The sequence below is a fragment of the Bombus terrestris genome, chromosome 8 (assembly GCF_910591885.1).
Source record: "Bombus terrestris chromosome 8, iyBomTerr1.2, whole genome shotgun sequence".
NCBI lineage: Eukaryota > Metazoa > Arthropoda > Insecta > Hymenoptera > Apidae > Bombus > Bombus terrestris.
This window is the reverse complement of record NC_063276.1, coordinates 4,762,526-4,776,070: the sequence shown is the minus strand read 5'-3', so window position 1 is coordinate 4,776,070 and position 13,545 is coordinate 4,762,526. Positions and strand designations below refer to the sequence as shown.

Genomic DNA, 13,545 nt, shown 5'->3' with positions numbered 1-13,545 from the left:
ATTTTACTATTTACTTTAGGTCATAAGTATTTGTTCATAGTAATTAATTTTTATGTGCAGTTAAGGTTAGGTTCTTTGGGTAAAATGGATACTTCATCGATGTTTTATTATTTTTCCATTACACACGTGTTTGTTCACTTAGTTCTTATTTTTCTTGTCATGTGTTCACCCTCGATAAATATCCTTTTGGACAGTGGATTGAGGAAGAGAAAGCACCCCCGAAATTCAGTTCATTCAGTTCGTATTGGGAGACCATTGTAATCACTGAACAAAGGATTCGAACGATATACACTGACACGTGTCAGAGTTTTCTCTGAACACGGAAAACAAGATTTCATGATCCCCCTTTTGTAGTTCGATGGGGAACCAGTACCACTCTGGTCCTAAAATTGCTCGACCCCATGTCTATCCCATCTGTGGGGAATACCCGATCTAATCTATACGCTGTTTATTTGCGAAACGAATAACTTTCTCGCCGACTATCTCCGCAGATGCTAAATTATTGCTGGCTACTGGTTTAGGATTCCCCTTTGATCATTCTTCTGTGTTATCGATTTCCGATATGGGAATCTGGCTGAATTAGATTTGTATTGGCGAATTGTGTTTGCATCTTAATGTGGAACATTTCGCAAATTCTTCACGAATTTTGCATTTATAGATGATGTTTGGTCTTGAGCAAATTTAAGTGAAGTAGCATTTAATTAGAGGTTAGAATTTCTATAGGTTTGAGTTGCTTAATTGAAACAATCACGCTGTTCCAATCACAAACATTTTGAAGACCAGTGAGATGAAACATTGCATGAACACTCGTATAAACATTGCAGCTTTCATTTTTTACGTTCAACATAGATGAATCACCTACCATGTACATCCAGAGTATAATAGTGTAAATTCGCCTTAATCTACCTTTATCTTCTACATCGCCCGTTCAGTGTCACCGACCAGAAGTCATCGATACGTGTGCCAGTTGGTGCAAAACGATTACGTACGGCTTAAAAGGGTCTGTTACGTGCACTTACCCGTTAACAAACCATGGACTTGGATAATTGAACGTGGTATAGCGTTCGATGGCCCTCGGGTGTACATTATAGGCCCTTGGTGTCTGGTTACTTTTTATTAAGGCTCGCGCGCCGCGTCTGAAACTCGAGGCCCATGCGAGAAGCCTGGCGCATGCGCGCTGCATTCATGCGTGGCGACACACCGATCCTTAGGGCAGACGCGCAATCGCCGCGGGCCCCGTCCGATTACACGGTTCGCTGGCGAGGCCCACGCGAACAATTAATTCTGCTAGTGCGCTTAATCGAACAACGAAGGATCAGCTTTGCACAGGAACCACGCTTTATCCCGCTTCCAGCGAAACTTTATCGCTCGTGCCTTGTTCCAGCTAATGAGCCATCGTACCGTGCAAAAGGTGTCGTCTTACAGCCGGTGTAGATGGCGTGACTAGGGTATAACTCTAGTGGAATTAATGGGCGAATATGTATACGCAATATGACTTTTTTCTCTTCCATTTGTATCATGATTAGAAACTTATGAGAAGTATTATAGAATTTGAAGTTTAATGTAAGGTTATAATTTAATCAAAGTTTCTTAAATGTTTTAGATATGTAGAATAGTAAAATTAAATTTGCAAGTTAAAGACCGATTTTCTATTGATATTCGATTGTTAAAATTTTTGATACATTTTGATAAATCTCGGATTACGTAGGATTAAATAAGATAATTCATATAATATTGCGTATATTATCTAATTTCTATGAGAGGGATCGTATAGAAATCTTTGAGATAGAGACATTAAAGTTTGTTAGAATTTTCCTGGACGTAACGGATGAAGCAATTGTGAGCAATCGAATTCTCATGTCCACGAGATTACGTAACTATGCGAGCAGGAACCGTGAATGAGACTAATCGATGCGACCCACCAAAAATTTCGGTTGACCTACATACGAGGTCTGTGAATCCTCCCTTGTCGAGCCGAACAATGTTCCCGAACTTCTACCAGTCCTATTCTATGATGGATCGCATCTAGCAGACTTTACAAGTAGTTTTATCCATTGTTGCCAACTTGCGAAACTCTACTTAGGCGGCAGCACTGACAAACTTGGCCAAATCCTTACTATAATCAACATTAATCATTCCGGTCTCCTTTATTTATTATTCTTTTATTTTACCACTATATTTACCATTATATATTAATCAAATTACAGGCTTTTTGTCTTTGAGTGTGCACGTTACTCGCGCTGCAATATATTATATCGTATACTGATAGCCCACTACTACAGACAAAAGAAAAATTAAATGATACGAAGAGACAACATAATTTTACTTAATAAATCAAAAGTTGTATTTTATTTCCTGTAGCAAAATACAGAAATTATAATTATGAAAATGTCTACTACAAAAGTTACTAGCACTTGCTTTAAACTTTTCTTAATCTACCATATTTAATTCTGGAATTTAATTCTATTTGAATTAGAAATTTTCTTACTAGTCTATATTCGTGCATAATCGTTTTCTTGAAATGAAATTACATCGTCGGAGTTATTAGTAGCGACATCACAGAATGGCAGAGTGGGTCGCAGGAATGATTGAGTTTTACTACTTCAGGCGAGGAGAGGGAGCTCCGACTGAACGAGGCGAGTTTCAAACAAGCGGCCACGCTACTCCGGCAGGTTCCGGAATTCACTATAGCCGCCGCTCTGCGACAAGAGGAGGCCAATTCCGGGACGATCGTCGCCTTTTCACATGGGAACAATAGGTAGGGATCACGCGTAATTTCGTTCCTCTCATTTCATTCGCGATTCAAAGCGACCCCATCGTGGTGGCGTTCACGCGATGCATAAACAGAGTATGGCGTTAAATCCCTTTATTTCGCTTATTGACGCTTTTATTTCGCTTTTTTTCACTTTTGCTGTTTCTCTTTATGGAAAAATTAAATGTTATGAATTTAAATGATGATCCTAGTTTACATCGACAATCAATATTTTTTTCCTTTTTGCGAATCAGGTTAGATACAGATAAATCATTTAAAAGAAATTTATTTATTTTCAGATATGTGTACAGTTTTCGTTGCGTCGATGTATAGAATCGACCTTATAAATAACCCCTATATATTTTGCAGCATTCTATACATATTCCTTCTATCTTTTTTTTATTATTTTACATTTCTTCTAATCTTCTCTTTCGTTTATTTTTGGAATGAACAGCTCTATTTTGAAATAAAGTCAGTTACTCTTCATCAGGATTAAAAATATCGTAGTTAAAGAACTAACTTTATTTTTAATAACATAACTCGCCTTACTTTTAATAGAATCTTTTAATAAACTGGAAGTGAGTCATCTGAATACCATTTCGTCCTGCCTACTATATTTTTACTTTCTTAAAATAACGAAATAGAATGAGCGAAGGATATTAGTCAGAAATGGCTAAACCCTCCATTTTATCCCAGTCGATTGAAGACGTAGTTACGATCGGAAAACGAGTTAGCGGGGTCTAATAGAATCGACCAACTGAAAAAGGTAGGAAGACACATTCTTAAGGAAATTACTGTGTCAATTGTTGAGTCGGGAACGAAGGAGAGCACTTAACCTCAAAGTAGTTGCACCCTTTGTTGGAACGCGAGTAACGCAGTCTAGTCGTTTTGACCTGGCTGACACAAATTGGATGTGTGCACCTACGTATCTGCGTATTTAGACAGTAATTAACACGCTTCGTCAAGCAGAAACCACTGTCAGAATTTAAGCGGAATTAATTGTTGATCTGATGTCCCTACGACTCGTAAATCTGATCTAGAGATTTTCATGAATCGGAGTTTAACCTAAATCTGTAATCTTTTACATATTTTATATGGTATTAGATATTTCCTGGAACTGGAATGTCGATTACATTTATTATCAAGGACAGTGTGCTAATGTCGATGTGTTCCACATTACAACCCGTTATAGACGATAAGCGTGAAACGGAAATTGCGGTACACACACGCCATCAATTCTATTCTGATTCGATCACGTAATCTATTTAATTCCGTGTACACGTTTCAATTAAGAGACTGCAGCTGATTTTAATCGACCTACAGACGCGGCTCGTGTACCACATTCTGTAATTGCATTATTGAACCGCTTGGTCTGCTAGGCTGCTATTAAACAATTTCATGCGATTAAGTAACCAGTATCTAGTAAATTTCTAGTAACAGAGATTTAATCTTATAACCCGAGTCAAATCCAATTATACTATAGCCACACACAATTTATACCATATCCTAACCTAAATCAGAAAAAATAATGAAACATGAAGTATCACTTTAATGATTGTTAAAATAATAAAATATCCCTAGTGAAAATTCATTTGAAATTATTCTCATAATCGCTCGATGATATGTATGATTAACTACTTAAATATTTACTAGTTATTAGGATAAAATAGAATGGCCAGTAACTGCAATGACTTGGGATTCGATCAGACTGTTTTCTATGAATTCGCAGATATTTGGAGCTGCAGAGCAGCGGCCGTAAGGACGAGCTTCGACTTCACTACGTATCGCGCCGGGACGGTAACGTCCACGTGGAGGCGTTTCCTTTCCGTCTGGCCGACGCCGCCTGGCACAAGGTCGCCCTCAGTGTAAGCGGCTCGCAGGTCGAGCTGCTCGTCGACTGTCATCCCTTGTACAGGCGGCTGCTTAGGCCTGGACCACCTGACACCAATTTCACTCTGCCACAGCTTCAACTTTGGGTTGGACAGAGAAACGCCAGGCACTTTCTCTTTAAGGTACGACCTCCTCTTCTTCTTAATTCTGTTTCTCTTACCCACATTCCCGTCCTAAAATCTCAAGACTTAAAAGTCTTATCTTTTATTTTTAGCAAGGCTTAATAAAATACAAATATAACTTTCCTAAGATCCTTCAGCGAGGTTATACTTTCCTTCGATACAATTTTAATTACTATTCTAATTGATCAGAGGCGAAAAATAAAAAACGGAATGTAATTATAATCTTTTAAGAATTTGAAATTTCAATCAACTGAGATAAGTTCGTACGATTGTCGCGCCACAGGGTGCTTTGCAGGATGTGCAGCTGATACCAGGCCCCCATGGCTACCTGTCACAGTGTCCTCAGCTCGATTCATCATGTCCCACTTGCGGTCAATTTTCTATATTACAAAACACGGTGGAACAGCTGATGCATAACCTTAACGAGCTGACGCATAGGGTGAGTAGTCAGCAGTGGTCTGGTTAAATTTGTTAGAATTATGACTGGACCGCGGATCTTTATACGCATTAATATTTCTGAATATAATTGAGGATCTTTCTGGTCAAAGAAATCCTCCTATGTAAAGGATCTCCATCAGAGACAGTAGGGAAAGTTGAGTCAGTTACAGATTTAGTTTTAATTAGTAGGTTGGCTTTTAAAACTTTTCGATAGATATTTAAATATCTGCCTAATTTAGGGGTTTACTTGAAAAGTCCCTAGACAATCGTTGTATTCGCTTATTCACGTCCTTCCTTTTAGCTAGCCGCTGCAGAGGGCAGGATAAGCAGAGTGGAGGAGTGCGAGTGCCAAAAATCATGCAGGGCAAACGGCACCGTCCACGAGGATGGTGCGACCTGGGAGAAGGGCTGCCAACAATGTTCCTGCGTCCATGGGGAGATCGAATGCAGACCGACACCCTGTGCACCTGTCACCTGCAAGAATCCTGTCATTTCTCAAGGACAATGCTGTCCCACTTGCTTAAGTATGTATTCTACTTAACTCAAATTGTAATTCTAATTTCTGTATAATTTTTAAATCTTAATTAGCGAATTTTTAAAGATTAATTTAATTGCATAATTAATTAATTAATTAATTTTCATATTATCTAAATTGTGGAAACAGCTTCAGAGTAGTTTGCATATCCATTTTTCGCTTATTATTTACTAATGTTCTCTGATTAATTATTATCCTTAGAACAATGTTATTTGCACGGAGTTATTTACGATCACGGTGAGAAAGTTTCGCCGAAACAGTGCGTAGAATGTGACTGTTTCGATGGCAGCTTCACCTGTCAGAGGTTCGATACGGAAACAAGATGTCCGCCACTGCCCTGTCCACCGAGCGAGCAGATTAGTGTGGCAGAAGAATGCTGCAAGTTCTGTCCAGGTACAGTTATCCAAACAAGCATATTTCGAATAACTAAATATTTTATGATACTTATTATATTGATCAATATTCTTCGATGTTTATGACAATTCATGAACGTCCAGCTGACAGTAAATCATGATCGTACATGTTTAGCGGACGATGATAATACTTAATTACTCAGTGACGTTTATTTTAACATTTTAATAAAAATCATTCATAAAATTTCGCTTGTACCATACAGTATTCGATTAACCTACTAATTGTACAATCCGTGGAGAAAATATTGATAGTATTAAAAATATTGAAAGGTACTAGTTCTAGTAACATAATGGAATTAAAAGAGATAATAAATTAATTAATGCCAGAAATTTCCAATTTCTTACTTTTCACGTTTCCTTAATTTTAATTCTTTACGTAATCATAAATCAATTAAAATTTTGCCAAGGATTGTACTCAATGCTATAATTCAGCCATAATTCAACATTAAAACCCCATAACTATTAGTAAACAAAACGCTGCATGTCATTCCATGGTACTCACATTATATACGAAAATGTCCCTGGAAGAAAATTCCGCTATATTCTGCTATCATATAAAAGCATGTCGAATGGCATGTAAGACGAGCAAACTAAACTGAGCCTGAGGTCGAAAAGAACCTGATCCAATGCCAATAATCGAATGTTCTAACTGTCTTTGCATCCGCCTGGCTAACCCAATTTAACCAGGGGTGGACTACTGCGCGAAGGGCCACAAGTGTCACGCTAACGCGTCCTGCCTGAACCTGCAGACAACGTACGCCTGCCACTGCGATATCGGTTTCCAAGGGGATGGTCATAACTGTCACGGTACCTAATGCTTCTCTAACTTCTCTCTCTCTCCCTCTTCATGTTTCTATTTCTCATGCTCCTTTTCTTTATGTCGACGTTTGAAGCTTTGTTCAAATTAGTTAAGTTGCTCGAATTCAAGCTACTTGATTCGAGTAACTTGATTAATCTGAACGGTGCTTAACAACCTTCAGTTCGATCGAACTTACCGAGATGGCAGGTTGATCGCGATGCTTCGCGTCGATCGATCCTCTGCCGTAAAATATGTAGAGGATCGATGATGGTGCACACGTGGCCAATCCCAACATGTTTGCTTACTCGTGGCTTTGTCGATGGTCACGTCGAACAGCCAGGTCGTCGACGATTGCGGTTACAGAATTGCGGTAACATGGTTGCGTTCATGTCTCTGTTACAGTCAAATTAGAATCGGCTTTCGCCTTATTGTCTGCAGATAGCTACTCGAAATTCTTATTGATAGACGGTTTAATGAGTTTCAAAAGAGCATCATGCGATAACATGTATTCATAGTTTACGTACGCATTAAAATAAAGTACACGCAAACGTCTTCGCAATTCTATAATGAAAATAAATATATTCATCTCTCAAAGCTATTTTTTAGTCCTTGGAAGGTTATCACCATCGCTTTGAACTTTAAGTGATCTTGAAGAAAATGTTCACAAAATTACTAAATTAGAGTTGTTTGTAAGAGTTCATAACTCAGATGGTTCATTAAATTACAAAGTTACCACTAAATTCGTTTATAAGCTATATTTGCTCAAGGTCATCTGAAAGTCCACCTAACAGAGGAAATTAATTTGGAATAATTAAATAAATACTTTGGCACCGCAGATATAGATGAATGCAAGCAGCAAGGTGGTTCTGAGGGGCATCACTGTAACGCGAACACAAAATGCGTGAACGTGATCGGTTCTTATACGTGCGAGTGTCTTCCGGGTTATCACAGAGTAGACAAATTTAACTGTGCCGAGTTAGATGAATGTGCGACTGGTCATCATGCGTGCGACGAACACGCCACCTGCGTCAACACTGCGGGAAGTTACTATTGCATCTGCAAGGATGGCTACACTGGCGATGGTTACACGTGCAAACGTATGTTTGTTTCTTTAACCTTCTTTTCATTTTCCTGTGTTAAGTTATCATAAAGATTTTCCCAGTTTTTACTGCATCTGATTTTGGTCAAATATGATTAAGTAAAGAAAAGGAGATAAAATATTCAGTTTAAAAAAGAATTATACTCTTTTAGAATGGCTCAAAACTAGAGAATCTTACAGAAAGGCGAAATAATTCCTATACGTCATTATAAGAATACCTTCTTTGTTCTTTTCAGCTGTCTGCAATCAGACCTGTCAAAATGGCGGTGAGTGCGTGGCGCCAGGAAGGTGTTCCTGTCGACGAGGTTATATCGGCAACAGTTGTGAACTAGATCTTGACGAGTGTGCGAGTGATTTGCATCGATGCCATCAGTCGTCGACTTGTTTCAATATGCCCGGTTGGTACTACTGTCGTTGCAAGCCAGGTTACAGAAGCGCCCTCCACGATAGTACTCAGGGTACGCAGTGTGTCGATATCGACGAGTGCAACGATCAAACGATCGAAAGGAGGCACACCTGTCATCCTAGTGCTAAATGTGTCAATACCGAAGGAGGTTATGAATGTGTTTGTCCACTTCAGGAGGACAATCGCACTATGGAGGAATGTAGGCTGAGTAAGTGTATATTTTCGTACAGAAATGTAATATAACATCTTAATTTATTTTACCGTCTTTTAAGAATTGTTTACTTTTTGTCAAGTATACAAAATACTCGTTGTTCATTGAATTTCAATGAGAAGAGCTCGAGAAATATTTAAAATAGAATAAAAATGCTTGTATCTTTGACAGGTTGCTGGTTCGAGAATCGAGAGGTGAGAAACGGAGAGACTCTAGCGCCAGCTGGGAATCCCTGCAGAAGATGCACTTGTAAAGATGGCGTTATCACATGCAAAGACCCTATATGCGACTGCAGCGCCCCTGGAAGTCATAGGGACAAATGTTGTCCGCAATGTGATCCTGCAGCCTCTTGCAGACATCAAGAGCTTCATCACCTAGTCTTCAGAAGTGGCGAACGATGGATATACCAGTGTCAGACTTGCGAATGCCTGGTAACAGCGCTAAGCTCAAAAATTGCTAACCTGACCCCTTATTCTTTATAGAACAATTATTATCAAATACAATATATATTGCTCAAATAATAGACAAAAAAGTATCCCAAATGATCACGAAATTCCATCTTTCGTAGTGTAATTAAATTCAGTGACATTTTTTTTCGCTGACGATCATCTCAAATGAACATAGATTTTGACAAATTCACTATCTGATACGTTACAGTATGGCGAAATAGACTGCTGGCAGATGGAGTGTCCACCAGTGACCTGCTCGAACCCTGTGACAGAGGATGGGGATTGTTGTCCTCGTTGCGAAGATGATCCCTGCGCGAGAGAATTGCCTGGAAATGGCACTTCCCTCTCTGTACTGACCAGACCACGACCCTGTAGCTACTCCGGGATTATCCACGACAGTGGCAGCTCCTGGCAGGATCCCAATGACAAGTGCACCACGTGCGAGTGCAAGGTAAGGAGGACGTTTGGCCTCGGTCACATCGGGGGAACGAAGAATCATCAGTATCGCAGGATACGGATAGAATAGGGGGGTCCGTGAGGAAAGAGATTCGCGAATTATAGTGGAGGAACTATGGCCTAGATGATATAGCGATGAAACTGTTGATTTATATTAAATTTTCGTAGGAATATTCTTTCTGCTTTTACTTTTTTTTATACAATGTCTCCTATATTCAATAAAAATTGTTAGTTTATAATAAGATGCTGTTCAGTAAATTCTCTTCTGGTAATATATAGAGGACGTTTTAAATATGGCGCTTTAATTAACGTAAATAAGCATCGTGGCCAGAAGTTTCTATTTACCGCGCTCTCTTTTCCCGCGAAATCAAGAGCTCAAGGTCAGTAAATAACCAAAAAACTAAATGTCGCCTTCATTTAGCCGTGGTTCTGTCATGCGTCTAATCAATTACATTCACTATGTTCCGACGAGGCGCGACCAGTTGCTGTGCGGCAGGCGATCATTCCAAAAACATTGATGTACATAACACACGTGGCGGATTAACATTTTCTTTAATATAATATTCTTCTGTTTTTCTTATGTCTATTTCTGCTTCAGTTGCAGTAAACTCAAACGCTGAACTAACATCGCTTGCATTTTGCATGGACGGTCATCAGTATTGATGTGATTAATTTAAGATACATGTAAACCATGAAATAATTGTAAATATATTTACTAATATTTTTTAATTAACTAAAAAGTATTTTATTAACTTTGTGTGCAAAGTATATAAAAGAATAATCGTAGCTGATCATTTTAATTGATTCAGAGATTCGAGCTTCGCAATGTAACATCCGCCACGTGTTTAGAGTCACACGTGTCAGCATATAAATATATTTATTTTTCTCTCACACTTTTGTTTCTCTGTTTTCGTCTCGCTGTCATTTATTTACAGTGTCAGTAGGTAACCCTATAATACAAGGTACCTATATACTGACTGTCATTTATTTCCAGTATGCCATTTATTTTTGCGGTGTGTATAACGCGAATCAACTTCTTGCAAGGCTATCTGCGCTAATAAAATCTTGCTCTTTCGTACGCTGAGAGAAAAAAATTTCATCAAAATATTTCACTCATTTTCGTTAAAGTCTTTGAAGTATAAGTGTAATCTACGAGTTCACGAGTCCCATAACCTCACTTTGTCATAGATATAGTACAGTCCTAGCTTACACAGAACTTAGATTAATCCAGCTTAGCCACACACTTAGACTAAATCCAACTAATATTCAATTACAGCTTAGTTAAAACGTAAATTAACTGTTATATTTAGATCTAACTTGGAATTAGTCTAGATGTAAGCTGGATTTAGAATACCTAACTGAGTTTAAAATTTGTTTGAAGCTAGCAATTAGTCTAATCTAGAATTTAAAAGGAGAAAGATTCGATCTTAATGTAACGTATCTTAGGTCTAAGGCTAACCTAATCTAGAGTAGATAAAAGTATGGATTATCGACACCCTGACTTCAAAGGCTGAACGAAGTCTCTCTTAAACAAAATTTTAATTCTTTAAATATAAGTTCTCTCGGCGTGAGCTAACTATTGCGTCGTGCTATAGTTCTTGCCATTATGTTAATTGTCTAAAGCTGTGTTCACCATATGTAAATTACTTCAATTGGATCTGTCTGTTCTGGCAATACCAGCGTACGAGACACGTTCAGGGGCGTCCCTAAGTTAGCCTAGACTATTCTTATGTGTAATGTTTTTTCGTTGGCTGCCTTGCACGCGGCAGTGTTCATTATTATTATTATTACTAGTCCTTCACTTTAAATAAGAAAGACGAGATTCCTAATTCGGCACCGTATATACATATATGTATTTACTATGCATGTTTATTTAATGATCAGAGTAATCACGTGCTGTACGTAACGTAGAAACGAGGATCATTATTAATGTTAATGTTATCGTTGTTATATACTGATATATATCTATATATATCTATATATTTATTTTTGTAGTAACAGTTGATTTGATCAATTGTATAATTATTCTTTTTTTTTTCGTTTAACCCTCGCTCACTGTATAAACCAGATGCTAAATAGCTTGAATTATTATAAATATATACAAATATGTATAGCTTAAAAATTGTTTAAGAAATCTATGGAATAATTTTCGGTAAATAAACAGTTAGCTTGCGTTGAACTTTAGCGATGGTGTTTTAGGTCTCACACAAATTGAACACTGCCGCGAGAAATAATTCAAATCGCGCGCGCAAGATGTTAAGCTCTGATCCAACTTTCGTCCGATTCTCGTGAGATTCGAACTGAAAACTTTCACTGCTTCGGGTCGGCCCTGCATGGATCGTATTCAATACATATTCGCCTGACAACGACTAATCGAGAGTGGATCCTATATCTCATTGCGACCGAGTGTAGCATGACCTCGACCTCGTCGATTCATTAGAATCTATCTTATTAAAAAAACAAAACTAACAACATTATAATACCACAGTCCTTAATATAAAATATATTCAACGTAATATTTAATATAGCTTGATAATCTATAATTACAAAAAAAAAAAGGAAGAAAGAAGAAGAATCAGTAAAAGTAATTAGAGTGATATGTGGAGCCTTTCAAAGAGAAAAAGTGGTTAAGTTGATCATATGTTTAAAATGAATCGGCGAGGAGAGATGAGCTGATGTGTTGAGCGGATATCTGTTAATTAACATAGAAAGAACGAAAACGTATGCTGTGTAATCATGCTGTGAAAATTCTTAATAACCCATGCCATTTCATAACATACGTAAATACACACATCGGCCGTGAATGACTAACCTGACTAGCCTAACGATGGGTATCCTTGCAGGTGCCGTACTGCGCCCAATTGGTGAGCAATAGCGCGTGTTGTGTGCATCGGTAATCACGTCACTTCTACCTCACCTATAATCTTCTCTACCCGCCTCTTCTTCTTCTTTTTTATTTATTATTAATGTCTTTTTCTCTCTATCTTCTTTTTTCTATTTCTTACTTGTCACTTATTTAAGCGCCCACGAGCTCTCAAATGCTTTCGTTTTCCTTCTGCCTGCTTCATCGGATAGCACATTGGTAACTTTATTTCTCTTCCACTCTAGCTATCGCTGCCCCAACCCCACTCGCTTCTTATTTGTATCTTCGTTTGAAACTTTACATTTCTCTGTGTTGTAACGTTCGTTTAGAATCCACTAGAGAGAGTAATCTGGTTCATTCGTTCATAGAGGTCTCTTGCGTTCGTTGATCGCCGCACGCTGGTCACCAGGCATCAAATTTCTCAACTTTTTCTTGCGTTCGATTACATCCACTCTGGTCGTCTATGCCACGTGTAGACTTGCAAGTCTTTAGATGTGAATCAAGTTGAAATCGGAATAATTGTGTGACGATGTTTCTATTGGTTATTCGATAACTTTGCATTAGTAAGTAATTTTCTGGGCAAGGTTGGTACAGCTGACAAAGCACTTGCAGATGACGCATTAGTGAGTATATGTGGATGATCTATATGACAGCGTGTGGCATAGACGTGTGGCAAGAAGATCTAATTCTCAGGGTGAATCGCGAGCACGTACGCATGTTCTGTATTAAAAATTGTAATCAGAATTACTCTTGATCGATCTGAGGACAATTTTTTATAAATATGAGATTACCTTTGACATGAATAAAAATACTATGTTATTATCTCGTAATGTTTTCAAACATCAATGCTAAATATTGTAAAATTACGAACTCGACCAAAGTAAAATTTATTTAGTATAAAAAAAGTGAAAATTAGTTACTCTGAATGATAAAAATATACAAGAATAAATATACAGTTTTAGCTACTTTTGAGTTAACTTTAGTATTATTCAACTGCATATTTTACGAGGAAAGAAGAATACTCAAGCTATTATGTCATAATTGTCGTAATTAAAAAATTGATTGTTGCGTCGATCGGTCGATCAAGAAATGTACGATCCTTGAGGTCAATT

General features: G+C 37.9%; 1 protein-coding gene across 4 annotated transcripts in view; it reads left to right on the top strand.

Moving 5' to 3' along the window:
* The window catches only part of LOC100649734 (protein kinase C-binding protein NELL1), an 88,587-nt gene that overhangs the window by 63,311 nt on the left and 11,731 nt on the right, over positions 1 to 13,545 (top strand). The window contains exons 3-13 of one of the 4 annotated variants that reach the window (XM_048408091.1): positions 2,608 to 2,758; positions 4,482 to 4,764; positions 5,048 to 5,203; positions 5,504 to 5,726; positions 5,939 to 6,130; positions 6,838 to 6,957; positions 7,786 to 8,046; positions 8,285 to 8,662; positions 8,837 to 9,096; positions 9,323 to 9,565; positions 12,414 to 12,463. In XM_048408091.1, the coding sequence (XP_048264048.1) occupies positions 2,608 to 2,758; positions 4,482 to 4,764; positions 5,048 to 5,203; positions 5,504 to 5,726; positions 5,939 to 6,130; positions 6,838 to 6,957; positions 7,786 to 8,046; positions 8,285 to 8,662; positions 8,837 to 9,096; positions 9,323 to 9,565; positions 12,414 to 12,463 (2,317 nt within the window). The remainder of the gene's footprint in view (positions 1 to 2,607; positions 2,759 to 4,481; positions 4,765 to 5,047; positions 5,204 to 5,503; positions 5,727 to 5,938; positions 6,131 to 6,837; positions 6,958 to 7,785; positions 8,047 to 8,284; positions 8,663 to 8,836; positions 9,097 to 9,322; positions 9,566 to 12,413; positions 12,464 to 13,545) is intronic. The other 3 variants (XM_020864171.2, XM_048408093.1, XM_048408092.1) reach the window with 3 other exon arrangements.